A 27,787-nucleotide genomic window follows, 5' to 3' on the forward strand; every position below is an offset into this window, starting at 1 on the left:
TGGACGCACGAACAGCGGTTTGGGGACACAACCCGCTGTTCCCCAAAATACACCTTTCACATTGTTTGAAGGCAAAGGAGGAGTTTGGGAGGACAAAAATACGGGGAAAGCCACATGCCCTCATATAATCTGACAGCTGAGTCGTCAGGGTTGAAGTCCTCAGCGGCCCTAAGCACTGCGCGGCGGTCCCACGAGGAGACAAAGCGCGGGTACCCGCCGACGCGGCGCCGTCTCTCTGCGTCCGCGCTCTCCCCGGGGAGAGTCCGACACGAGCGTTGCGGCCCGATACTCTCGCGAGAGGAAAGGAGACCACAGCTCCTTCGAGTCTCCCAGCCGCGCCACGTGTGCTCCCACCTGCTGAGAAAAGGAGTCTGGCAGCGCCCAGAGGCTTCTGGGATTCGTAGTTCCGGGGCTGGCTGAGGCCTGCCAGCCTTGCCCCCCGCTCCTTCTTACGCATGCGCGACTCCTAGCTGGCCCAAGAAGTTCGTAGCCTTTGTCAGGCCCGGGATGGGAGGTGAGTTGGCCGCTCGCCTGCCGCTCTTCTCCGCCCAGCCTAGATGGTGGCCCCTGGGGCATCCTTCCGTGCCGAGTCGGGGCTGGAGTGCGCGTTTGTGGAAGGGGCCTCGAGGGAGGATCATGAGCCCCATCCCTTCGCGCTCCGGGCCGAATCCCTCCCGCGGTGCCGCCTCCCCGGGACGCGGGTGCGAGCGCGGTGCGGGCGGGGGCGCGACGGGCGGGGCGCGGGGCAGGCGCGGGGCTTCGGGGAGAGGCCGGAGCGCGGCGGGGTTTGTCTGCGCGCCTGCTACCTTGGCTGGACCCGTGCAGCCGCTCGGTGCCCCCAGGGACAGCTGCGAGTTGCAGGGACAGGCACCTGGCACCCAGCCTCAGGGATGCTCTCCCCGGGTTTCCAGGTTCCAGCCTCGCGGCACCGAGCCAGGCTCGAGAGTGAGGAAGAAACCCGACCCGACCAGATCGAAACCTTTCAGCGGAGCCCCCCGAGGGAAGGCAGGAGGGAGGACGACGAGGCCACGGAGGCTTCTCACTGTTCGGCCCGGAGAAGTCTGAACTGGCGGGGGGAGATCGGAACCGGGAGCAGGTGGTGATCATGGAGACCGATGTGCACGAGAAGAGAGGTGAGAGTTGCAGAAGTATTGAACTTGTGTTGTGGAAGGGCCGAATTCCTTCCTCCTGAAGGGAAATCAGTTGGCCTCACAGGAGGTGGCTCTTGGTTGAGAGTGCTGTCCGTCTCCTTTGTCTGGGGGACGGATGGCCTCTTTGAGTGAGCAGGGAGGGCTTGGTGTGGGATCCATGCCCCTTTCCTCTCCAGCTGGGCGCACAATGGACCCTTCAAAGCCACCCCCAAAGTCCGAGCGGAATGTTAGCTTCTAAGGCGTGAACGTAGCCTCGATTACTTTTTCACCCACCTTCTTCTTCCCAGATGATTATGCCATCCTAGCCTCAATCATCGGTCTGAGGACTTAGCTTTTTGCTTGGCAAAAGTATTTCCCATACCTTTGATGCCTTTTTGTCTGGACAACAGCCCTATGATTTCAAAAAGCAAGTGATTTTTGTGTTATACAGGAGAAAACAGGCCTAGAAGTCCGTGACTGACTTCCAGTGCTACTAGAACAGTCTTTGTTGAAGTTTGGCTTCCTACATCAGAATTACATGCCCGGGTGCTTGTTAGATTTCTAGATCGCACCACAGACTCAACTAACGATAATTATTTGGAGATGGGATACAGCAGTCTCCGGTTTTCAGTAAGCTTGCAGGATGCTTTTTGAAAACCGGTTGAGTCTGTTTTTCTGATAGGGACGTTCGGCTCAGGGATCAAACGGACTTATTCTGCTTTCGAGATCAGAGAGTGCCATCTTCCAGAATGTGTTATAATTGTAGCAGTGCTTCTGGACATTGGCCGTGACGCTGGGATCCTGGGTTGTTTGGGGCTCCCTTCTGTTACGGTGCTGGTAGGGAGCTTCATTCGTATGGTGGGGGGGGGGGGGTGGAATTTGGCTGATCCGAGTCACAAGATGGATTCAGGCCCTATCATCACTGCTTTCTTGCCCTTAGCTCTGTCTTCCCAGGATGCTCCCCTTTCCCAAGAGCGGAGCACAGAAGAGGGGGAAGTGGCAGCTCTGCGACTCACAGCTAGATCCCAGGTGAGTGGGAGTCCCTACCGATTATTGAAAACGCCACCTGATTTCTCAGAGTGCACACGTACCCCCTTGTTTTTAGGGTGGGCTTTCGTTGTCCGCTAGAGCTCGAGTAGAGAGCTGGGTTCCAGTTCTAAGAGACTTGCTTGGGTATCTAATGCACTCCGTAGAAAATGTCTTCTACTTACCCCCAGTACCCTCTCCATCTAGTATTTATTGTCATTCAACAGGCATAGGAGGAGCATTGTCCTTCTTGGACTGTTTATGCTCTTTCTGTGCTTGGTAACTTAGGGAACTTATTTTTTTTTTTTTTAATTTTTTTTTTTAAGCTTTTATCTATTTTTGAGACAGAGAGAGACAGAGCATGAATGGGGAGGGGCAGAGAGAGAGGGAGACACAGAATCGGAAGCAGGCTCCAGGCTCTGAGCCATCAGCCCAGAGCCCGACACGGGGCTCGAACTCACGGACCGCGAGATTGTGACCTGAGCTGAAGTCGACAGTTAACCGACTGAGCCACCCAGGCACCCCAGGAACTTATTTTATTTTTAAACATTTACTTATATCTGAGAGAGAGAGAGACAAAGTGTGAGCGGGGTAGGGGCAGAGAGAGAGAGGGAGAGACAGAGAATCCGAAACAGGCTCCAGGCTCCGAGCTGACAGCACAGAGCCCCACCGTGAGATCATGACCTGAGTCAAGGTCGGTTGCTCAACGGACTGAGCCACCCAGGCACCCCCTGAAGGCTTAATTTATTTATTTTTTATTTATTTATTTATTTTTTTTTAACATTTTATTTATTTTTGAGACAGAGAGAGACAGAGCATGAACGGGGGAGGGGCAGAGAGAGAGGGAGACACAGAATCGGAAGCAGGCTCCAGGCTCTGAGCCATCAGCCCAGAGCCCGACGCGGGGCTCGAACTCACGGAGCGCGAGATCGTGACCTGAGCTGAAGTCGGCTACTGAACCGACTGAGCCACCCAGGTGCTTCTAATTTTTTTAACGTTTATTTATTTTTGAGACAGAGACAGAGCATGAACGGGGGAGGGTCAGAGAGAGAGGGAGACACAGAATCTGAAACAGGCTCCAGGCTCTGAGCCGTCAGCACAGAACCCGACATGGGGCTTGAACTCACAGACCGTGAGATCATGACCTGAGCTGAAGTCGGACACTTAACTGACTGAGCCACCCAGGCGCCCCTGAAGGCTTAATTTAAAGAATTAGAATCCAGCCCTCCAAATTGATGAATGTTGAAGTATTTTAGAGGTGAACTGTTACGTCTGCAGCTTACTTCCCGATCCGCCCCCCTTCCCGAGGGAAAATACTAAGAATTGTTGAATTCGAGTGGTGGTTGGACTGTGTGGGCAAACAGTGTATTAGTCTCTTAACTATTTGTATTTTGAAAAGTTGGGGAGAAGACAGAGCTCCCCATGATGTGCGTGGCGTACCTCAATTAGCCTTTCTTTTTGCTACTATAATCCGAAGCGAAAAAGTAGACACTGGCACATTCGTACTGTTTGAAAAGTGACTTCTCAGGATCCTTTTTTTTTTTTTTTTTTTCTTAAAGTTTTTTAGTTTTTTATTTATCTAAGCAATCTCTACACCAAACATGGGTCTCGAACTCACTACCCCGAGATCAAGAGTCACACGCTCTTCGGGCTGAGCACCCCTTCTCATGATCCTTCTGTATACTTGCTTGTCTCCCTTGGTTTCTCCACTGCCTTACATGAATCTCAAAGCGAGTATTAGTCAAGAAGTTTTAAGATGCAGCTCATGAAAACTCAAAACTGGCTTAAGCAAAAAGAGTTATTGACTAACATAAGTGAAACATCCAAGCGTGGTATGGAGTTCAAACAGTATTATTAGAACTTACTCTATCCATTTCAGTGACTTTTTTTTCCCTCCCTCATTGGGTTTTGCTGTCAAGCAGACTTTTTTTTCCTAGTGCTGGCTCCTAACATATTTAGGCTTTCATCTTCCCATGTTGAAGACCAGAGGAAAAAAAGGCACTTTCTCTCCTATTCGTTCCAACAAGTCCTGGAATTAACTCTTTAATGGGCACTAGGCACATTCTGGCACCATTATTGGCCAGATCTGATGGTAATTTTCCAATTGGTTAGACCTAGGGGATATGCCTGCACACACCCTTATAAATACATGTCCCACCCATGAGTCAGGGATGGAATACCACCTGAACTATACTAAAAGTAGCCAAGCATAGCAGCCAGAGGAAAATCGGGGTATAGGTACCAAGGGAAAGGTGAGCGCTTTATATATTTCAACACTTTGATAATGGATTCAGGATTGTTATCGCTTCCGGGTGTATTAAACCTTTTATGGAATTTTTTTTTTTTTAAATGTCTTTTGCAATGCATTAGATTTTGCTTGATGCCAACTTTGCACCTTTCTTAGAATTTTCCTGGGCTATTTTTTGTCTTTAACTTACTAGATTTTTTAAAACATTAAAGTTTTAATTCTTGCTCGCTGTAACCAGGTGAACAGCACAGACATTTATAAAGATAAAGGTAATATTACTTCCTCCCATTCAGTCCCCCACTTCTCCCTACTGAGGATAACAGTGTGATGTATATTTCACTTCCCTCGCATCCCAACTTTGGATTTTTTTTTTTTTTTGAGAACCCTTTCTGTAAAGAGGATGCAACATCTAAAAAAAACAAAAGCATAAAAACCCCACCTTTTTATGAGGTAAATTAACTAATTCATATTAATTATTTGTTATGTTTCAGATTTTTACCACGTGATTTTTATAATTCTGTTTGCTATGCTTTGTTCTTTTGTATTGTTTCCTGCCTTTTGTGCAATAGTTGGCATTTTTCTGGTTTTTTTTTCCTTTTAATCTGGAAATTAATTCCCGTTGAGTGTCATTTCAGCTATAGATATGCAGATTATAGGACCAAGTTCATTTGTTACTCATAATATCTTGTCTGTTTAGTGGCTACTCAATGATTTTTTTATATTTCATTTTATTTTTCAAGGACGATTCTTGGTTTTTTTTTATTCTTGTTATTTAAATCTCAGATCATTTCCACTTTGGAAACGTTATTTTGAAGTAATTTTAGACTTAAAGAAATGTTGTAAAAAGAGTTTTCAAATACTCTCCATTGAGATTCTCTGAAAGTTAACATTTATCTCACTTGTAATAATTCATTACAGCTTTTATATATTTTGTGTTATATAAACTTAATCCTATGATATTTACAACGTTTATAAGTTACAACTGTGCCTTCAGTTTGTTGCTGGTAGTTTCCAATTTAATGCTTTTTGCCTTGAATTCCATGCCTACCTGGATTTGGTGCCTTTTGCCAATCTTTTCGTTCCATAACTTCTTCCTTTGCAAGTTTTGCATTTCAATTCATCTTCTGATTGGCTAGGTTAATTCTTTGAGTTTTTATTGAGGACTCACCAGGAGAGTTATGCAGACATGCATCATTTTTCCTCTGCTCTTTTTTTGTTTACTTTGCCAAATTGCATTGTTGACTCACTGGTTCATGTTTCAGCTCTTCATTTCCCGGAAGAACTGTGGTCTCAATGGAAAAACCACAGTCTGTCTTCTTTTGGTTCTCATATTGAATCCAGGACATAGGTGATACCCAGTGACTTTGGAGTATTCCGAATTTGAATACATGACAAGGCTTGTCATTTATCACAACCATTCCCTTCGTGCATGTATTTTACACATCTACTCTAGGGCCATCAGAAATTGGGGGGGTGAAATTGAGTCTGTTGAGTGAAAGATGTGAACAAAAGTATGTTTGTGTCTTAGGCATCAGTGACATTCAAGGATGTGGCCATGGACTTTACCCCAGAGGAGTGGGGGAAGCTGGATCCTGCCCAAAGGGAGGTGATGCTGGAGAACTATAGGAACCTGGTGTCGCTTTGTAAGGATGGGTTCTCATTGTGACTCGAATCTGCTTTGGGGACGTCATTACTTTATTGAAAGTGAAATAGCTTAACAAAGCATTCACTTTTGCATTCAGAAATCATGAAGTATTGATCCCTTTGGGCCCAGAGAAAATCTATTTCTGCCCTTGGTTCTTGGTGAAATGTCTGTGCTTGTTTTATATCAAAATTCTTTGGATTCAAATGACAGAAACCTATTTCACACTAACTTAAAGGGCATAAGGATCTTGGTTCAGGAAATTATAAATATGGTCAGATATCTCCTTTATTTTGTTTTAATCACGTGGCTTGGCTTTGCCCTATATTAGCTTTATTCTCAGGCTCTCCCCATGCGGCAAAGATGGCCATCGGCAGCTCTAAGGTGGCATAAGTCTCTCAGAGAGAGAAATTACTCTCTGGCCAGTGTGGATCTTACGCTCACTTCCGTGAAGGGTGTGTGGGTGTGGGAATGTGCGAATGGGTACTCCCACATGTATGTGTTCTTTCGGGGGTAGAAGGAACTATGTTATCTTCTCCCGGTGATATTTACACATGAACATTCAGAAGTTCTATTTGTATCAGTAATTTGTTGCCATCATTTTCTAATTTAATACTTTTTGCCTTGAATTAATTTTATGCTTGTGTAATAAATTCCCTAAGAAAGTGGGTTCTGATAAATGAAGAAGGAAGAAAGGGGAATACTATTAAAAAGGAGACAAAAACTCTAGTCGCCGCAGGGCACAACTTTTTGGTGCTGCCACTGAGGTCCCACTTTCTCTACCTCTTCCCTAAGCTAAGGACTCACCTGCGGTGTCTCTCTGGAACTTCCTCAATAGAAAAATAAAGAGAAATTGTCTTCTTCCTTTTTAAGTAAGCGCTACACCCAACGCGGGGCTTGAACTCATGACCCTCAGATCAAGAGTCATGTGCTCTCCCCACTGAGCCAGCCAGCCAGGTGCCCTGAGAAATTCTCTTCTTTTTGACCGGCAGATACATTTGCCTTTTCCAGTGCATATAAACTGCTTACCAGACCCAGACTCTTGCTGCAGATATTTTGAGTTCCATTCAAGGTCCATCCTCCCTTATTTCTGATCTTCTTTTAATATCCTATCTTTGTAGATCAAGGGGTTGGGACTGTGCTCTAGAATAGACCTTTGTGCCCATCACAAATAGCTAAGTCCTGTTTCTTTTTGTTGTTTTCCTTTCCTTTCCTTTCCTTTCCTTTCCTTTCCTTTCCTTTCCTTTCTTCCTTCCTTCCTCCCTCTCGTTCTCTCTCTCTTTCTTTCTGTGAGCAGGGCTTCCAGTTTCCAAATCTGAGAACTACAATTTGGAGAGCGGAAAAGAACCACTGATGCTTGAGAGAAAAGCCCCCAAAAGCAGCTATTCAGGTGAGTCAGATGCATGGGAGTCTTCAGAAACAGTAACGCCACAGGACGGCGAAAAAGTGACACTTTTCCGTGCTTAAAAAAGAATACTGGCAATACCCACGCGCTTTTATTTTTTTAATATCTTATTTTAAATTATACAGCTTTTTAAATAATATGAAAGTTGAGAAAATAAAATAACACGTGTTCACTGTCAAAACCAGACATATGCCAATACTTTGCTTTTTTGCCTTTGTTTCTTTATTTTGCAATGCAAAATAAAAATATCATAACTGTACAGTTCTTCGAATTTTCGCAAATGAACACGTTCATGTGACTACTGCCCAGATCAAGAAGCAACCTCACCAGCCCGGAAGCACCCTTGTCCCTTCATTCCTTCCAAGGGTGACCTTATCCCAACTTCTAACACCATAGAACTTGTTCTTAAACTTCATTTAGACAGAATCCTATTGTATATTCCAATGTCCGGCTTTCTTCACTGAACATGACCGTGAGATACATCCATGTTCTCGCATGTACTTATAGTTCATTGTCTTTGTTGTGCCATCTTTCATTATGTCAATATACCAGTTTATCCGTTCTCTTGAGATGGGCGTGTGGGTAGTTTCTAGGTTGGGGCTAAATGAAGAAGACTGCCCTGTATATTCTTTTACATGTCTTCTGGTGAACACATGCAGGCATGCCTTGGAGATACTGTGGGTTTGGTTCCAGACCACCAGAGTAAAGCAAGTGTTGCAGTAGAGGAAGTGAAATGAATTTTTGGGTTTCCTGTTGCATGTAAAAGCTATGTTTATATTACGCTAGAGGGTACAATAGCATTATGTCTAAAAACCAAACAACACGCATACCTTAATTTAAAAATGTTGTCTAAAACTCCTGTCATATGAGCCTTCAGCAAACCGTAATCACTGATCGCAGATTGCCATAACAAATACAGTACTAATGAAAAAGTTTGAAATACCGCAAGAATTACCAAAATGTGACCCAGAGGCACCAAGTGGGCAAATGCTGCTGGAAAAATGGCGTTGATGTACTTGTTTGATGCAGGGTTGCTACAAACCTTCCATCTGTAAAAGGCAAAACACAAGGCAGTATCTGCGAAGCACAATTAAGTGGAATGAAACAAGGTATGTCGGTATATGCATTTCTGTTGGACAAACACACAGGTAGAATTGTTGGATCCTGGGGCCGGTATTTTGGTAGATGGCACCATATTAGGCTTCCAAAGTCATTGTCTTAATTATAGTTACCCTCCCACTAGCAGAGTATGTGAGTTGCCCCACATCCTCACCAGCACTTAATATTGTCTGTCTGCTTCATTTTAGCCATTCTTAGAGGTGTGTGATATCTTTTTAAGAAGTAAAAAATGGGACAGATTTAAAGTCCTTTTATTTGCTCTGTCCCTAGAAGTAACTAGTTGGGGTGAATCATTCTAGTGTGTGTGTGTGTGTGTGTGTGTGTGTGTACTCACACATATACATATACACACGTCAAAGAACAATTGTAGGGGTGCCTGGGTGGCTCAGTCAGTTAAGCGTCTCAGTCTTGACTTTGGTTTAGGTCACGATCTCAGGGTCATGGGATCCAGCCCCGTGTCAGGCTCTGTTGAGTGTTTCCTCTCTCCTACTCTGTCCCTCTCCCCCGCTCACACTCTCTCTCTCTCCCTAAGATAAAAAAAAAAAAAGTAATAATCATGTGTGCATAGTATTATGTTGTACTTTTTATTTTGTAATCCAATTCTCTTATAGCTTCACACTGTATTTTGATAGTACCTATGTTAATACATGTGAATTGTGTTCATTTTAACTGCTGTGGAGTAAGTCCATTGTGTAAGTGAACTGAACAGTTTAATTTCTCTGCTGTTACTAAGACAGTTGCAATGATCATCCTTTTATTGAGTCTTTATATTCGTCTTGAGATTTGGTTTAGGTACGTAACCAGGATAAGATGGACTGAATCTTTTTTTTTTTTTTTTTTTTAATTTTTTTTTTCAACGTTTTTTATTTATTTTTGGGACAGAGAGAGACAGAGCATGAACGGGGGAGGGGCAGAGAGAGAGGGAGACACAGAATCGGAAACAGGCTCCAGGCTCCGAGCCATCAGCCCAGAGCCTGACGCGGGGCTCGAACTCACGGACCGCGAGATCGTGACCTGGCTGAAGTCGGACGCTTAACCGACTGCGCCACCCAGGCGCCCCAAGATGGACTGAATCTTCAAGTATCACATGTTTGGCTTCGTTAGGAACTGCCAAGGTCCTACCTTCATCCGGGCCAACAGGTGATGCTATCAGATGTAGTAATTTGTGTCAGTCTGATGGGTGTGAAATGAAATTTCATGTTTTTTAATTTATGGTTCTCTGGTTACGAGTTTTAGTAATTCATATATTTCATTAGCTACTCAGGTTTCCTCTTTTGTAAATTACCTACTTACATTCTTTGCCTTATTTTTTTTTTTTTTTTTTTTTTTTTTTGGAAATTGGGCCATTCACACCTTTTTCTTGATTTGTTGGAGTTCTTTACATATTTTAGATACTAATATAAATGGATTTATCTTTTTTTTAAGTTTATTTATTTATTTTGAAGGAGGGGTGCAGAGAGTGAGGGAGAGAAAGGGAATCCCAAGCAGGCTCCATGCTGTCAGCACAGAGCCAGCCGTGGAGCTCGAACTCACAAACCACGAGATCATAACCTAAGCCTAAATCAAACCTCAGGCACTTAACCAACTGAGCCACCCAGGTGCCCTGTCTTTTATTTTTTTTTAATATACTTTATGCTTTTTCTGAATTGTCTTCTTATTCCAGCGCCAGGAAGATAATCTATACTTTATTCTAAAATGTTCAAGTTTTATCTTGCAGGTAGATACTTGGGGTTTGCATACTGTGTGAAATAGGAACTACTTTTCTCTTTTTCCATGTTTAAAACTGGTAATTCAGCATCTTTTTATTGAAAAATCTATATTTTGTCACAGATTTGTAACCCTAACTCTGGTAAACTCTGGTCCCATGTATACTTGGGTCTGTTTCTAGGCTCTCTGGTCTTACTTATCTGTCCATGCTGCAATAATATGTTTTAATTATCACAATAATTATTTTAATTATACTTGATAGTATGTATGTCTCCAAAAGGAAATCTTGTCTTAATATCCTTTTTTAAATCCTCTTATTCTTTGGAATACTGAGAGTTCTAAAATCTTCCCCTGTGATTATAGATTCATCTTTTCCCCATGTAGGCATATCACTTTTTGAGCCTTGCTTATTTGTAACCCTTCTCCCTTTTTTTACAGGAGATCTTGCCATTTTCTAAATGAGCTACAAGAACTCTTCATACATGAGGCATTTAATCCTTGTCAGACGTTTTTTCTAGGTTTTGTTCTTCAGTTTTGGGTGCTTTTTAATGTACAAATTTAATGTATTACAATCTTCTAAATATTCCAGTTTTTTTTTAAGTTTATTTATCTTTGAGATGGAATAAGCAGGGGAGGGGCAGAGCGGGGGGGGGGGGAGACACAGAATGCAAAGCAGGCTCCAGGCTCTGAGCTGTCATTGCAGAGCCTGATGAGGGGCTCGAACCCACGAGCCTTGAGATCACGACCCGAGCTGAAGTCAGATGTTTAACTGACTGAGCCACCCAGGTGCTCCTAAATTTTCCAGTTTTTGATTTGTGCTTGGAAAGATCTCTCTCTGGCGTGCTTGGGTGGCTCAGTCGGTTAAAATCAATCCAACTCTTGGGGAACCTGGGTGGCTCAGTTGGTTAAGCGTCCGACTTCGGTTCGGGTCATGATCTCGCGATTTGGGAGTTCGAGCCCTGAGTCAAGCTCTGTGCTGACAGCTCAGAGCCTAGACCCTTCTTCAGATTCTGTGTCTCCCTCTCTCTCTGCCCCTCCCCTGCTCTCTCTCTCTCTCTCTCTCTCTCAAAAGTAAATAAAACATTTAAAAAAAGATCAATCCAACTCTTGGGGCACCTAGGTGGCTCAGTTGGTTAAACATCTGACTTCAGCTCAGGTCACGATCTCAGGGTTTGTGAGTTCGAGCCCCACGTTGGGCTCTGTGCTGACAGGTCAGAGCCTGGAGCCTGTTTGGAATTCTGTGTCTACCTCTCTCTCTGCCCCTCCCCTGCTCACTTGTGCTCGCTCTCTCTCTCTCAAAAGTAAATAAAACATTAAAAAAAAAAGTCTATCGAACTCTTGGGGCGCCTAGGTGGCTCAGTTGGTTAGGTGTTCAACTTTAGCTCAGGTCATAACCTTGTGGTTTACACGTATGAGCCCCATTTTGGGCTCCGTGCTGACAGCTCAGAGCCTGGAACTTGCTTCAGATTCTGTGACTCCCTCTCTCTCTCTCTCTCTGTCCTTCCCATGCTTGTGCGCTCTCTGTCTCTCAAAAATAAATAAAAACATTTAAAAAGAGGGGCGCCTGGGTGGCGCAGTCGGTTAAGCGTCCGACTTCAGCCAGGTCACGATCTCGCGGTCCGGGAGTTCGAGCCCCGCGTCGGGCTCTGGGCTGATGGCTCAGAGCCTGGAGCCTGTTTCCGATTCTGTGTCTCCCTCTCTCTCTGCCCCTCCCCCGTTCATGCTCTGTCTCTCTCTGTCCCAAAAATAAATAAACGTTGAAAAAAAAATTTTAAAAAAAAAACCATTTAAAAAGAATTTAAAGTCAATCCAACTCTTGATTTTGACTCAAGTCATGATCTTGCAGTTTGTGAGTTCAATCCCCGCTTGTTAGGGTCTGTGCTGACAGTCTGGAGCCTGCTTGGGATTCTCTCTCTCTGTCTTTCTCTCTGCCCCTCCCTCCCACTCTCTCTCTCTCTCTCTAAAAATAAATACATAAAACTTAAAAAAAATCTGTATAAATAGGGTGGGCCAAATACAGTAAGTCTGAGGGTCAGATTTGTCCCACTGGTCGCCTGTTTGCAGCCTCTATTTTCTCCCACAACCAAACGATCATCACTATCTAGATGAATCCCAAATTTGTATTTCCAGCCTAGACCTCTTCTTGGGCCAACTGTTCTAAACATTTGTGTAACTATTTGATGTCTTTATTTGCTTATGTTAAAGACGCCTCAGTACAGCGTGTTTGAAACTGGTTGCCTGATATATGCCCAAATTCTCCATCCACCCAGGAGAATCCTTTTCCAATCATTGTCTTAATGACACCCGCTGTCTTACCAAATTGCACAAGCCAGAAATCTGTGAACGGTTTCTACCCCTCCCTCTCTCTCCTTTTCCAATTTGTCACTGCATTGATCTAATTTTATTGTAAATATTTCTTCATTCTTAGCCTCCCTCCGTCTCCCTTTTGTTTGCCTGGACTACCCAGATAATCTCAGTTCTACCTTTGCCCCCATAGACTTCCACCATTCTTTATATTACAGTGAGAGTGATGTTTTCAAAATACAAATCTGATGGTGTCATCTTTTTGCTTGAAACATTGAAGTGTCTTCCTGTTGCTCTTAGAAAACAATCAAAATCCTTGAGGTCGACAAAGTCTTGTAAAGTCTGGCTTTTCGTCATCATTCCAACCTTATCTCACACGTACTCTCCCTGTTTCTGTACCCGTAGCAGTTCTTAGGTACTCTGGCGTCAAAGGATCCAGTTTAAGATTATTGAGGACCCTCACGAGCTTTTGTTTATGTGGTTTATATTTACCAATGCTTCCTGAATTAGAAATGAAACTGAAAGCAATTTAAACTATTAAGTTATTCATTTAAAAATAACAAAAATAGGGGACGCCTGGGTGGCTCAGTCAGTTAAGCGTTCGACTCTTGGTTTGGCTTAGGTCATGATCTCACGGTTTTGTGAGTTCAAGCCCCGCATCAGGCCCTGCACAGCAGGCAGGGCAGAGCCTGCTTGGGATTCTCTCTCTCTCCCTCTCTCTCTGCCCCTCCCCCACTCACACTGTCTCTGTCTCTGTCTCTTTCAAAATAAATAAACTTTAGGGAAAAAAAATAGGGGCACTTCGGTGGCTCAGTGGGTTAAGCGTCTGACTTCGGCTCAGGTCACGATCTCACGGTTTTTGGGTTCGAGTCCCACATCAGGCTCTGTGCTGATAGCTCGGAGCCTGGAGCCTGCTTAAGATTTTGTATCTCCTTCTCTGTCTGCAACCCCTCCCCCCCCACACACACATTCTATCAAAAGTAAATAAACATTAAAAAAATAATAATAGAAAAAAAATAACAATTACACGGGCACCTGGGGGGCTCAGTCAGTTGACTAGCTCTTGATTTTCCAGGGTCATGCATTTGAGCCCCATGTTGGGCTCCGTGCTGAGCGTGGAGCCTGTTTAAGATTCTCTCTCTCCCTCTGCCCCTCTCCCCCACTCATGTGCTCTCTCTCTCTCTCTCTCTCTCTCTCTCTGTCTCTATCTCTAAAATTAAAAAAAAAAAAAGGATGCCTGGGTGGCTCTGTTGGTTAAGCATCCGACTCAGCTCAGGTCTTGATCTCACAGTTCGTGAGTTCGAGCCCCTCATCGGGCTCTGTGCTGACAGCTCGGAGCCTGGAGCCTGCTTCAGATTCTGTGTCTCCCTCTCTTTCTGTCCCTCCCCCACTCGCTCTCTGTCTCTCTCAAAAATAAATACTAAAAAAATTTTTATGTAAAAAAGCAATTATAAACCCATTACATGTTAATGCAAATGATATAATTTTTATGAAAACAACTATTTGCTGCCAAAAAAAAAAGTACTGAAAACACACTGTTTTACATTTTTGTAAATCTGTATTCTCCTGCTTCTGAATGCAGTTTGCTGTGATATGTTGTTCTGGTTGATTTGTGTGAAAGAAATCCAGCCTCACTCCAATATATAGTTGGAAAAGAGAGGAGTATTTTATAGGTGTTTTCAGATAAGTGTGGCTGTTCTGATCCACACTGAAACTGGACAAGCGGTAGTTTCTTAAAGATGAGATACAATGTGGTATCTGAAATCAGATCCGTGAATTTTTCGTACTCTTGTCAAAATCTACTGATCTTTTCAAAAATAGTGGTTCATCAAGTTATGCAGATCTTCTGAGTATTGAGACATTACATCATACAATTATTTTTAAAATCATAACTTAAAAAAATTTTTTTTTAATGTTTCTTTTTGAGAGAGAAAGCGTAAGCAGGGGAGGAGGGGCAGAGAGAGAGGGAGACAGAATCTGAAGCAGGCTTCAGGCTCTGAGCTGTCAGCACAGACCCTGATGCCGGGCTCAAACCCACGAGCCATGAGATCACGACCTGAGCCAAAGTCGGACACTTAACCACCTGATCCACCCAGGCGCCCTTAACTTGATTTTCTTCTAAATGTTTAATCAGTTGTCATAGCGCCATTTGTTGGAAAACAAATTACCTTTTACTGACTGACTGAAATATCACCTTTGTATTGTTTTTAGCCGCACATCCTTGACTCTTTCGGAAATTGCTCTCCTGTTTGATTGACCAATCTATTCCTTTGACGCACACTCTTTAAATTATCTTAGCTTTATGAAGTAGTTTTGTAGTGGATACAAAAATTCTAATATATTTAGAGAGATCGAGCTTCCATCCCTGCCCTCATCTATTCTGATACTGTCCCCATAGGCAACCATTTTTCCTAGTATTTCATTAATCTGTCCTTGGTTTTTGAAGATATAACTAAATATGTATGTATATTTGTATCTCCCTACCTCCCCCCCTTTTTTCCTACACAAAACTACACAAAAACTATACACAAAAACTATACACAAAAACTATACACCCTTACTTGCAGCCTGCTGGGTTTTTTTAAAAATTATTTACTCTATCCTGGAGAGAACTTCATACCTATATATGGAAAACCTTTCTGACTTTTTAAAAAGTTGCCTAGTACTCCATTTTATGTCTACATCATAGCGTACTTAATGAGTTCTCTACAGTAGAATATAAAGATTTTCCAGTTGTATGTCTACATCATCATGTGTTTAATGAGTTCTCTGTTGTATAGGTAGGATATTAAGATTTACCAGTCTTTTGCTGTGTCAACTAGTGTTATAAGGAGGAGTCTTGTGTAAGTATAATTTCATATATTTGCCATTATATCTTTGGGCGATCATAGATTTTTGATCAGAGGTGTATTATAAAAGCATTGTTAGGGAAGATTAGACTGGAAATGGGACGCATATTTGGACACGAGTAGGACTGGATGTCTGGAAACCTAGACGTCATGACCGTCCTCTACACTAAAGTGATAACCGTGTATTTATTACAGAAGTCGATGTTCAGTAAGAATTTGTTTCTCCCTTCTGCTGATCTAGTGTGCTCAGTACCTGCTCATCCAGTGATGTATTGCTCCATCTGAATCTCTCCTTCTCCTGTATTTCTGGTCATCTTTATCCCCTTTTGACTGTCCTGGATAAGGTCTCCTCATTCTCTCCACGTCTGTGCATTTGTTTCCTTTCATTTGCTTCTCTTTGCAAATCATCTTATGAAAGTCAAATCCACCTACTCCTCAAAAGCATGCATTTCATCTTCATTAGCTGTTACAGAACTGCTTTTTGTTGAGCACTGAAAACGAAGGAAATTTGCATTTCCAATTTCTTTCAGACCTGGAGGCTAAACCCGAGGGCAAAGATTCAACTTCAGCGCAAGATATTTCCAAAGAAGAATCATGCCAAGCCGCAGTAATAGACAGACTGACAGGAAACGGTGTCTATGACTCCAGCTTGGAAACAACTCTTGAATGTGAAAATTGGTTAGAGAATCAGCAAGGAAATCAGGAGAGACCCTTGAGAGAAATGTTCACCCATGTGAATTCACTCCCCGAAGAAGGAGCTCATGAGCATGACGTATATTGGAAAAACTTTGGTCAGAAGTCTGTTCTTCTCACTCAAGACAGAGTTCCCAAAGGATCCTATGCCTTCCATACACTTGGAAAAAGGTTGAAACCGAAATCAAACTTAATGAAAAAGCAAAGAACCTGTAAAGAGAAAAAACCTCATAAATGTAACGATTGCGGGGAGCTCTTCACTTACCATTCAGTGCTTATTCGACACCAGAGAGTCCATACTGGAGAGAAACCCTATAGCTGTAATGAATGTGGGAAATCTTTTAGCCACAGAGCTAATTTAACTAAACATCAGAGAACTCATACCAGAATTCTCTTTGAATGCAGTGAATGCAAGAAGGCCTTCACAGAAAGCTCATCCCTCGCGATACATCAGAGAATTCACATTGGGGAGAGACCGTATGAATGCAATGAATGCGGAAAAGGTTTTAATCGAAGTACACATCTGGTACAGCATCAGTTGATTCATACTGGAGTGAAGCCGTATGAATGTAATGAATGTGATAAAGCTTTCATTCATTCCTCAGCTCTTATTAAACATCAAAGAACTCATACTGGAGAGAAACCCTACAAATGTCAGGAATGTGGGAAAGCCTTTAGCCACTGCTCATCCCTTACTAAACATCAGAGAGTTCATACTGGAGAAAAGCCATATGAATGTAGTGAATGTGGAAAAACCTTTAGTCAGAGCACACATCTTGTTCAGCATCAGAGAATCCATACTGGAGAGAAACCCTATGAGTGTAACGAATGTGGGAAAACCTTCAGCCGGAGCTCAAATTTTGCTAAACATCAAAGAATCCATATTGGAAAGAAACCGTACAAATGTAATGAATGTGGGAAAGCCTTCATTCATTCATCAGCTCTTATTCAACACCAGAGAACTCATACTGGAGAGAAGCCTTACAGATGTGACGAATGTGGGAAAAGCTTTAAGTGCAGTTCATCCCTCATCAGACATCAAAGAATTCATACTGAAGAGCAACTCTGAAAAATTACTGAATGTGAAGAAATGTAAGTTGGTTTTATCACTGTGTTAAATACCTGAGCATTTAGGTGGAATACCCATAAAATGCTGCTGGAGGACCAATCGTGTATGCATCTGATTTTACTTGCATAATACATAGTTTTGAGCCATAAACACAATGTTCCTTCTATCTACTGAATGAATCAGTATGAAAGCTTCTAGCTAGGGATCTCAAATTTTGATCCCCTTCCCCCCCACCCCCACCAAATACCCTTTCGTGGAAATTCAAGAAATCCTTGGGAGTGGAGAGCAATATCATTGTGGTGAGATCTGGGTCCTCCCTCTCTTTGTCACATCAAAGCCCTGTTTATAGCTTCTCATTCTGTATGGAAATTCTTGTTTGTTAACTTAGGCAGAGGACCCATATCTTTATCATCAGGAAGGCACAGAGTTGTTCCTCTTTGGATCCAAAGTAGATCTCCAGATAATACAGGTAGTGTCATTTCTCCAGAAAGGGTCATTTCTTTTATATTAGCTATAAAACTTAAAGGTTAAAAGTTGAAATATGCTTTGGATCCTCTCCTTGCCCCAAAGGCTACTGTCTCATTTGATGCACATAAATAGAATGTATTTACAGCAGGTTCCAAGTCGCATTCATTTAAGATTATGCTGGTCATCAGTTTAGATAATTGTTACCCTCTACTGTGTAGATCTTTTTCTACTTCCTTGGAATTACCCTGAAGTTGAGAATGGAACAACCTCTTAACTGTAGTTTTCAGTCAAATGCCTCTTTTCTCATCTTTGGCATTGAAGGAATCCTGGTTGGTTGGTTTGTTTGTTTGTTTGTTTGTTTGTTTGTTTGTTTGTTTTTATACTCACATGAAGATTTCATTTCTTTACATTATTCTGCTTTCTGTAAACTATGTCACATTGAGAAAAGGCCCCGGGGATGTTGAGGGTCTGAAAAGTTGAGGAGTTCTATGTGTTATTATATTTAGGGTCCCAGTCAAGAGGAATAATTGAAGCAACTGTGAGACACAAGGACACACCTTCCTGTCAGATATGGAAATTAGTTCACAAGGCAGTGACTCATTGGAGGATAAGCAGCCTCCCTCCGTGAAGAAGAGGTTGCCATTTCTCTGGCTCTTAAAAGTCTGTCCACACTTTTTGTTGTTATTACTGTTCTCGCTAGATATGTGTTGGTCTTTGCTACATCCCAGAGCCCTAAAGAAGGTAGAGGGGTGCCTGAGTGGCTCAGTCGGTTAAGCGTCCGACTTCGGCTCAGGTCACGATCTCACGGTTCGTGAGTTCGAGCCCCGCGTCAGGCTCTGGGCTGACAGCTCGGAGCCTGGAGCCCGCTTCGGATTCTGTGTCTCCCTCTGTCTGCCTCTCTGCTGCTTGCACTCTCTCTCGCGTTGTCTCAAAAATAAACATACATTTTAAAAAAAAAATTTTTTTTTTAAAGAAGGTAGAAAAGACATGAAACCACAATGATAAGATAAGTTACTTGGGTGACCAAAAACCAGCAGTGGGATTGGAAAAGCAAAAGTTGAAATAAATATTTAGCCAAACGCTATGCAAATGTCAGTTTTTATTGTTACTCTATTGTATGACAAGAAAATTATAGAAAAGGTAGAAGGAAAGTAGTGACAGATTTCTTTTCTCTTCTAACTTCTATCCTTTATGAACATTTCAGCAACCAGTCCGTGCTCTTGCCTTCTCCACCCTGTCCTTGTTACTGTAATTCCTTCTCTGTAAACCTTCGTTGTATTATTGAAAAAAAGTAGAGGAAAAGAGTTTAAAGAAGTGGTAGTGGAGAGCAAACAAGATGGTTAAGGATGAAGGAGTTAAATCCAGCAGCAATGAAAATCAAAACAATAGGATATGGGGCCGAAAGGGCTGGAAAGAGGTTTTGGAAAGAACAAAAGATACGTTGAAAGGGTGGAGGCTGGTGGGAAGGCTCAAGGTCTGAGAGGTCAGACTAGGGGGCTGGCACCGGAACAAGGGAAAGGCGCTTAATCCTTTCACCACCTCAGTGCTCCATATTCATGGTCTAAAGTAGGAACTGACAGACTGTGGCCTGGACCCATGGACCAAGTCCAGCCTTCTGCCTGTTTCTCCAAACACAAGGCTTAGTTGGATCTTGACCACACTCATTTGTTTATGTTTGTTGGTGCTGCAACGGCAGAGTCAAGGAGTTGCCGTAGAGATTGTATGTCCCGCACAAGCCTACACTGCCTAATATTTCTCAGCGTGCCCAACACTTGAGTGAAAATAAGGTCATAATTTGGGGGCCCAAATTTGACTAACAAAATAAGACCCACGTGGGATTTTCAAAGTTGGGATTGAATTCTGCCACCTTCACTTAGCATTTATGTGACCTTACTGAGTCTCGGTGTCTTTATCTGTAAAATGGGAACAAGTCATCCTTCTCTCATAAGATTGTGAGGATTAGATAAGAATGCATGTAAAAGACCTGGCACACGATAAATTATGTGGAAAACCTCTATATGTATATGTATGTTTGTAAATATATATATATATACACATATGTATATATATGTGCGTATATATACGCATATGTATATATATATGTGTATATATATATTTACTTTTTTTTTCTTTTTAATGAAATGTCAGTCCATTTGGGCTGCTAACCAAATAACTCGCCGTAGACTGAGTGGCTTATAAACAACATTCTCACAGTCCTGGAGACTGGGAAGTCCAAGATCAAGGCCTCAGCACATTCAATGTCCGGCGAGGGCCTCCTTCCTGGTTCTGGGACAACCATCTTTTTGCTGTGCTTTCTGGTAAAAGGGCAAGAGGGCTCTCTGGGGCCTCTTTTCTAAGGGCACTAACCCTATTCAGAAGAATTCTGCCCTCGTGAGCTTCCAAAGACCCCACCTCCTAATACTATCACTCTGGGGATTAGGTTTCAAGATAAATTTGGGGAGATAAAATCTCAGTCTATATAGTAAGTGGCTAAGCATCAATCAAGCAGAAATTACTTAAGAATGAATGTATCTGACACCTCTCGTTTACCGGTCAAGAACTGTGACCATCCTACTGTCTAGCTCATCATAGAGAAGGGGCTTCTCTATTCTTCCTTCCATCTGGTGCTGCTCCCTACAGAGCCTCCTTGAGACCTTGGGGAATCTGCTTTTTTCCCTTCTGCATACCACTCTACTGGGAACTATCTGACAGTTCCAAAGACTCAAGTTCGTAATCTATTTACAGTTTCAACAGCATTGAGAGACGTGCTCTAAGTTCGTTTTGCTGAGAACTCTGATCCTTTACATTTCAGTATTTGTTCTGTTTATGCTCGATGTTCGACCTGTGTTGTTTGTACTCCAGTGTGATTGTTGGAAGTTTTAATGTTCCATTTTTCAAGTGTTTTTGGTTACGTATAAAACCAAATTGACTGCTCTTACCAGTCCACTGTCAATAAAGATGTTGTTTATATATATATATTGTCAGAAACTTTTGTAAATTGCTTCGAAGTTTTCCTAATTTAAGCATATTTTAAGAGGCAAAGAAAGACCTACTGTAAAATCCTTCAGGAAAGTTCATCTGGGCTCCACCACTTGTCAGACAGGGGATGGGGGAATTCCCTCCACGGCCCATGGATCTGCAAGAAGGTTAAAGAGTAGAGAAAGGTCGTTTCTACCAACTGGTGTTGAGTCCTCAAGCCAAGTGCAGGCTCCACTCCCTTAGCAGGGGGTAATGGAGAAAAAAGGGACCACTCATTTAGCAAGAGTACCTACAGGAAGTACAGTTACAACTAGACAAGATCAGATAGACCGATTTAGCATAAATCTTAAACTACGTCTGGCTTTTGGGAGGAGAGTGTAACCACCCAAAGAATAAAAACAATAGTACTGTATAAGAACACCAAACTGTACTCATATTCATTGGCAATTAACCAGTTCAATTGTCTATTGAAAGTTTCTAATAACTTTGTTTTCCTAGGTGAGTTTTTACTTTTTAATTTTTTTTTTTTTTTTTAATTTTATTATTGGGACAGAGAGAGACAGAGCATGAACGGGGGAGGGGCAGAGAGAGAGGGAGACACAGAATTGGAAACAGGCTCCAGGCTCCGAGCCATCAGCCCAGAGCCCGACGCGGGGCTCGAACTCCCGGACCGCGAGATCATGACCTGGCTGAAGTCGGACGCTTAACCGACTGCGCCACCCAGGCACCCCTACTTTTTAATATTGCAACAGGACTCAACAGGAAGCTCTTTGTCCCTGCTTTGTCCTTTCCTTTACCTTTTTAGGCCCCAACAGGGCAGTCTTGGAATCCAGAACCACATGAGCTATCTCTCACCATAGGCTTTATTGGCAAGGAGAAAGCATGTGCCCCTCTGGTAATACATATAAAATGACATCTGTGGATTACCTTCTAGTTCCAATTAACGCCCTCAAAAAATCAGATGTTTTCATTGAATTGTTCTTTACATTTTTCACAGTGGTAGCCTCTGTTAGTCCATAAAGCAGATAGTCTGCCCTTTGAGTAGACTGTACATAAAATGTGCATACTTTACTCTCCCCCACTCCTGCCAATTCACCCATAAACGTTACTACCATGTCAGAAAAGTTCACGTGTCTGGGGAATTGAAGGGTTGAAACCAGAGACTCAGGCATTGCTTGGTCAAAGACTTCCATCTCTGCTCTGTTTTTTGTGGGTTTTTTTGGGTTTTTTTGTTTTTTGGTTTTTTTGGTTTTTTTTCTGTGTGGGCTATATTCTATCTTCTCCAGTGATGACAAATACATCTACTGGAAATCCCAAGTTAGTATGGTTCGAAACATTTGCAATCCCAAGAGGAATACTTCTTTCTAAATAGCTCTGGCAAAATCCACAAGGCTACTTCTCGGCTTTGCTTGAGATCATGCTGATTGATCACCGAGCCATTTGCTGCTTTGAATTGCGATCTTGTCATTGAGCAGGCCGAGTCCCTGTAAAACCGCAGAGCAGGGGAGGGTGAGGCCCATCCCACTCAACTTGCACTGCAGTGGGAAAGGGCTGCTTCCCTAAGAGAAATCCAAGGATGGTAAAACAAACAGGTCCATTGCAATTGGTAGCAACCTTCAGTATGAACAAGTCCCCAAAAGAGCTGTTCTTCAAAGATCAGTGACACACTGATAAAAAAAAAAAGCCAAAACCTAAAAATATTTACAACATTGACTTCATAGGATTTCTGTGAGGGTTGAATATGTGAAAATGCTTTGTAAGCTATAAACGTGTTGCAGAGTTACATTGTTATGAAAATGGTCTATTCTTTGATGTCAGGCTCTGGTATATATACAGTAAGCATGGACTTCTCACCAGAGTGCCAATTATGGTGTTTTGTTTTGTTTTGTTTTGTTTAATGTTTGTTTATTTTTGAGAGACAGAGACAGAGCATGAGTGGAGGAGGAGCAGAGAGAGAGGGAGACACAGAATCCGAAGCAGGCTCCAGGCTCTGAGCTGTCAGCACCCAGCCGGATGTGGGGCTCGAACCCACAAACTGTGAGATTGTGACCTGAACCGAAGTCAGATGCCCAACCAACTGAGGCACCCAAGTGCCCTGCCAATTCTGTTTAAAAAAAAAAAAAAAGTTTATTATTTTGAGATAGAATCCCAAGCAGGCTCCATGGTGTCAGTACAGAGACCTACTTGGGGCTTGATCCCATGAACTATGAGATCATGACCTTAGCTGAAATCAAGAGTCAGATGCTTAACTGACTGAGCCGCCCAGGTGCCCCCAGAGTGCCAGTTCTTTTCTTTTTTTTCTTTTTTTTTTTTAATGTTTATTTATTTTTGAGAGAGAGCACAAGCAGGGGAGGGACAGACAGAGGAAGACAGAGAATCCAAAGCAGGCTCCAGGCTCCGAGCTGTCTGCATGGACCTGAGCCACCCAGGCACCCCCAGAGTGCCAGTTTTTAATGCTAACTTGTCCTATCTGTCTTTCGTGGGTTGGCAAAGAGTCTTTGCTCATCAATAGTTATGTTCCCAAGGTGATATGTTACTTTTACCATAGCAAAAATGTGGTTATTTTACGTGGAGTTGAACTCAATTCCCAATGTTATGACCCATGCAACTCATGTTATAGTGACTTAAACCTACTGAACTACCCAGGACTCTAATCAGTGAAAACCCATTTCAAGCAAGCATAAACAAAAGGGCTACCATGATTAATGTGTTTAAGGGCTAGACATAACTTAAGATATGACTGCATCCAGGGGTTCAAAGATGTCATCAGATCGTGCTCCAGATTCGTTTTATTCTCAGGCAGACAGCATGGCAGAGATGGCCATTGGCAGCTTTTGGCTTGAGTTACCCTGGCAGCTGTTGATGCCAAAGAAAATATTTTATTGTCTATGGGGCCATTCAAAGTTTCAAGGTAGATTATGGCTGAATGGCTTGGATCACGAACCCATTGAACCAATCACTATGGCCAAAAGAATTGGGTATTCTGACATGGGGCGAGGTAGGGTGGAATTTAGCCTTATCCAAAATGGTAGCATGGGTTTCCCACAAGGTCTCTGTTACCAGAAGGGGAGAAGGGAATGTGTGCTGAGCAGAAAATAAAATCCACTATCTCAGGATCTAGGCCCACCCAATCCAGGGACATGGGCTTAACTTACTAAGTACAGGATGAGGGCATTATGCCTACTATAGACCTGGAAGGAGGTAGAGTGAGAAAACAAGTAGTGTGAACATGGATTTGTCCTCTTCGGGATCTGTAGTTTCCCTCAAATTTATGGCATCTCAGAAGGGTGGAAGAACTTGGCTTTTTACCTCCAGGGATCTTATTTCAAAGGACCTCATGTACACATGGACATAAATATTGAAACAAAAATCTTTCATGCCCCCACAGAAAAGGACAGATTTAAGTGGATTTTAGCCTCTTAGTTTGTAAGTCCTTAATTACATCTCCTTTTATATTTAGAGCCATGTATACGTAACAACTCAGCTTAAGTCCCATTCTATCGTATGTGACAGGCACAACCGAGGGAGAGGGAAATCTAAGGTTTACCTGGGGGGGGTGGAGACTGACTACATCTACTTCCAGATACTCTCAAGCAGTAGGAATGCTAAGAAGAGAGAGAGAGGATGTGGAATGTGATATTGTCCCCCTGCATTGAGATCAGAGAAAGCTCTCCCAGATTTCCCCCCCTCCCCATCGTATAACTGGATTGTGAGGTTAGCAAACCACAGCAGTATCATTGTTTTCGCCTACTCACTAGAACACCCATTCTCGATGCTTGCTTGTGTGACCTATTCAGTGTGGGCTGGCAGGAAGGTTCTCCTCGTTATAATCATTCAGAAAGCCAAGCTGATGAAGCAGCCATCATCTCAAACACTGCTTTTGCCATGCTAGAAGGAGAGGAAGGATCTAAAGGGTCTTGCACTGACACATTCCATTTCCACTCACGTTTTATTTCCCTGAACAGGTCATGTACCCCAATCCAACCTCAAGTGAGGACCAGGAAAAACTATCTCCTTTGCAACACTTTCCTGGAAAGGAAGCCCACTCTCCTACTCTCCACTCGTTGTAGGATTAGTAGAAGGTGGCATGGCATCCTTGTGTGTCTTAAGCCTTCCTCATCACCCCTCATATGTAAACACCTTCTCTGAGCCTCTGACTATGTAGCATTTCTTACCTTTTGCTGCCATCTCTGACTCCCTGCTCACTTCCCCATGTTCATTGAGCCTTTGGTCTCCTATCTTTTACCATTGCTCCCAATATCTACACCCAGGATTGTTCAGCAAGGACTTTGGAGCAACTGTTCTAGGTGCCAGGTACTATATGCTAGGCCTAGTATGTGCTAGGTGTCAGGGATAAAATGAGGAGTCAGACACAGACTCTGCTTTTAGCTAAGAGACTTGGCCAAGTCAACAAGCGATCACAATGTGGTGTGATAAGAGCTGTCATACAGACGTGTGTAAGAGACCCAGCCTTTCTTGGTCAGAGAAGTTGGCATCCAAAAAGCCAGGAAGATGTCACCGTAGCTGAATCTCAAGGAAAGGGAATCACAGGCTGAAGAAGTTAAGTGGGAAGGCATGACATTGCAGGCAGAGGGAGCCATGTGTGAGGTAGAGAATGGCGTATTTCAGGAACTATGTGTGGTTTAGCATGTTGTGCCTAGAGCTTAGAGACGAAGAGTAGCACTGGTGGTAATTGAGGACGTAATGACCATCAACAGGCAGATCTTGAAGGGTCTTGTAAGTTCATCTGGAGTTGATTCTGGAGTATGGATATGGAAGGGAGGGAAGAGGCTTTCAGTTGCTATGTTTAGCAAGTGAGAGTTCATATGTGAGAGATTCCCATGACTGTGGTGTGGCGAATGCACTGGAGAGGGGTGAAATTGACGGCCAGGAGCAAGTTCAGAGGTTGTGCAGCGGTAATGTGGGAAAGAGACAGTGACTCTAGATTAACCTTTCTCCCTGTCCCACCCTTCTGAGTAGGGTTATTCATGTTCTTCCATTGCTCGTCTAGGTTTCAAAGCTATGATTAAGGGCTCTTAAAGGTACAGATACACACACACTGCTTTAGACATTATTCGTATTTTTATTATCCCACTCTTGAAACAAAACCGGTGTACGCTGTCCAGTACAGAAACAGAAGCATTACATTTTGCTCTTTTCTTCCGCCTGGGAGACAGGATATGTTAAATTTTTGTTTTTAAGTTAAAAGTATGACTGTTCTATAGTAAGCCTGTGACGAAGATTTATTGGACTCATTAATGAGGGAACTACCTGGCTAATAATGCTGGTTCAAAGATGCATACCAGAGACGGTGTATAAACGGTCAGTGAAGGAAAGCATGTTGGCATAAGCTTGCTAAATGAGACACAAAACTGGCCAGTGTCGTACAGGGCAATAAAACCACAAACTCTGAGGTCATCTTTTCTACCAAGTAGAAATCCTTTGCAACTTATCAAGGGTTTTGCTTTTGTTTTTAACAGGGCAGCAAATGGCTTCACAGAGTTAGGCCCTAATCAATAGTAAATAGTAAGTCAAACAAAGCTATACTACCCCAAGGAGTCAGATAGCCTTTTCTTTTTTTTAATGTTTATTTATTTTTGAGAGAGAGAGAGCATGAGCAGGTGAGGGACAGAGAGAAAGGGGGACAGAGGATCTGAAGCGGGCTCTGCACTGCAGCAGTGAGCCCAATGTGCGGCTTGGTCTCACCAACCTCAAGATCATGACCTGAGCCAAAGTCAGACATTCAACCGACTGAGCCATCCAGGCGCCCCCTGAAGAGCCAAATCACCTTTCAATGAGCTTTTCAGATAAAGTTGCATTTTGATGTTCACATGTAACCAGACTTTTGCCTTGTTTCCAAGTTTTGGATAAAATTTTCTTAACAGTCTGCCCTGTGTTCATAGATGTTCTCTACAGATTTTTTTTTTTATTATTAAAAAAAAAACAGATTCATTGTGGTTTTGTTACTTGGCTTCATTTACATGGTACAGCTATAGGGCACTTTGTTATGATGCCAGCAAGTCTCAGGCCGTCTGGTTCTGAGCAACTACTAAGGCCAGAAAACACATTTCTCATTGGAGACTTTATAAGGAATTTGGGGTTCCATCCTCAATGGTTTCCATCATTCTAGAGATTTTTCTAATGTTTTTAAATGTTTGTTTATTTTTGAGAGAGAAAGAGAGACAGAGTGAGTAAGGGAGAGGCAGAGAGAGAGGGAGACAGAATCGGAAGCAGGGTCCAGGCTCTGAGCTGTCAGCACAGAGCCCACCGCGGGGCTCGAACCCACAAACCGTGAGATCATGACCTGAGGCGAAGTCGGACGCTTAACCGACTGAGCCACCCAGGTGCCCCTGGAGATTTTTTTTAAGATTGCTTTTATTTGTTCTTCTGTTCCAGGGCTAGAAAACTAAACCCAATGGATTCATCTCTATCAAGTTCCACCTGTAATACCTGTAAATATGGATGCATTCCGCTCCTTTTGCGGTTCCCCAGATCTGTTACAGCTCCTGTTCTACCGGAGAGTGACCTTCTTTTCGACTTGTAGGGCTGGGATCTTGAAAGCCATAGCATAGGTACCATAGACATTTCCTAGACGGCTTCTCTAGGTATTGATTCTATATACGAAATAAAACATTCTTCCTTAATGGTGGACTGCTCATGGCTGAGCAGGATAGATTCTTAAATATAACTCCAAAGCTGTGTTTGCATAATTGATTTATTCAGTTTTATCTTGGTAAAAAGGAGGACGAATGCTTTTTGTAGTTACTCTATACAAATAACTGCATTGTTATGAAAAGAAAATAGACTCCATAAAAGTATATGCTCCTTAATTCTGAGTGATAATGAGAACAAAATCCCATTTAAGCTTTAAATTTTCACACTTTGAGGGATATTTTATTTCCATTTGCAAAGGCACAGTGTACTAAATTGAGCGTTAGAAACAGATCAAGAAGAGAAAGGGCTTCCTCATATGTCTATCAGATAGAATATTTTTTAAATTACCAAAATGCTCTAAACAGATAATCACAAATATATTTCATCTAACAGGTCATTCATTCCTCCTCAATTAACTCTTTGTCCTCCACTGAATCATCGGTTAACAGTCTGATCTCATGAAGTAATCTGCTTCCAGACAAAAAAAAAAACAA

General features: G+C 42.7%; 1 protein-coding gene across 3 annotated transcripts; it reads left to right on the top strand.

The window, feature by feature from the left end:
- Positions 1–397: 397 nt before the first annotated feature.
- ZNF286A (zinc finger protein 286A) lies at positions 398–27,787 on the top strand. Of its 3 annotated transcripts, XM_043583188.1 has the most exons (7): positions 398–514; positions 912–1,133; positions 2,071–2,159; positions 5,933–6,047; positions 7,344–7,436; positions 15,961–17,215; positions 27,036–27,787. In XM_043583188.1, the coding sequence occupies exons 2-6, from the start codon at positions 1,106–1,108 to the stop codon at positions 17,190–17,192; spliced, it is 1,557 nt and encodes a 518-aa protein (XP_043439123.1). In that variant the 5' UTR covers positions 398–514; positions 912–1,105; the 3' UTR covers positions 17,193–17,215; positions 27,036–27,787. The 3 variants fall into 3 exon arrangements, with proteins under 3 accessions (XP_043439123.1, XP_043439121.1, XP_043439124.1); XM_043583186.1 differs by lacking the exon at positions 27,036–27,787 and having other exon boundaries at positions 15,961–17,291; XM_043583189.1 differs by lacking the exons at positions 398–514; positions 5,933–6,047; positions 27,036–27,787 and having other exon boundaries at positions 1,111–1,133; positions 15,961–17,291.

This window comes from Prionailurus bengalensis, chromosome E1 (genome assembly GCF_016509475.1).
Source record: "Prionailurus bengalensis isolate Pbe53 chromosome E1, Fcat_Pben_1.1_paternal_pri, whole genome shotgun sequence".
Taxonomy (NCBI): domain Eukaryota; kingdom Metazoa; phylum Chordata; class Mammalia; order Carnivora; family Felidae; genus Prionailurus; species Prionailurus bengalensis.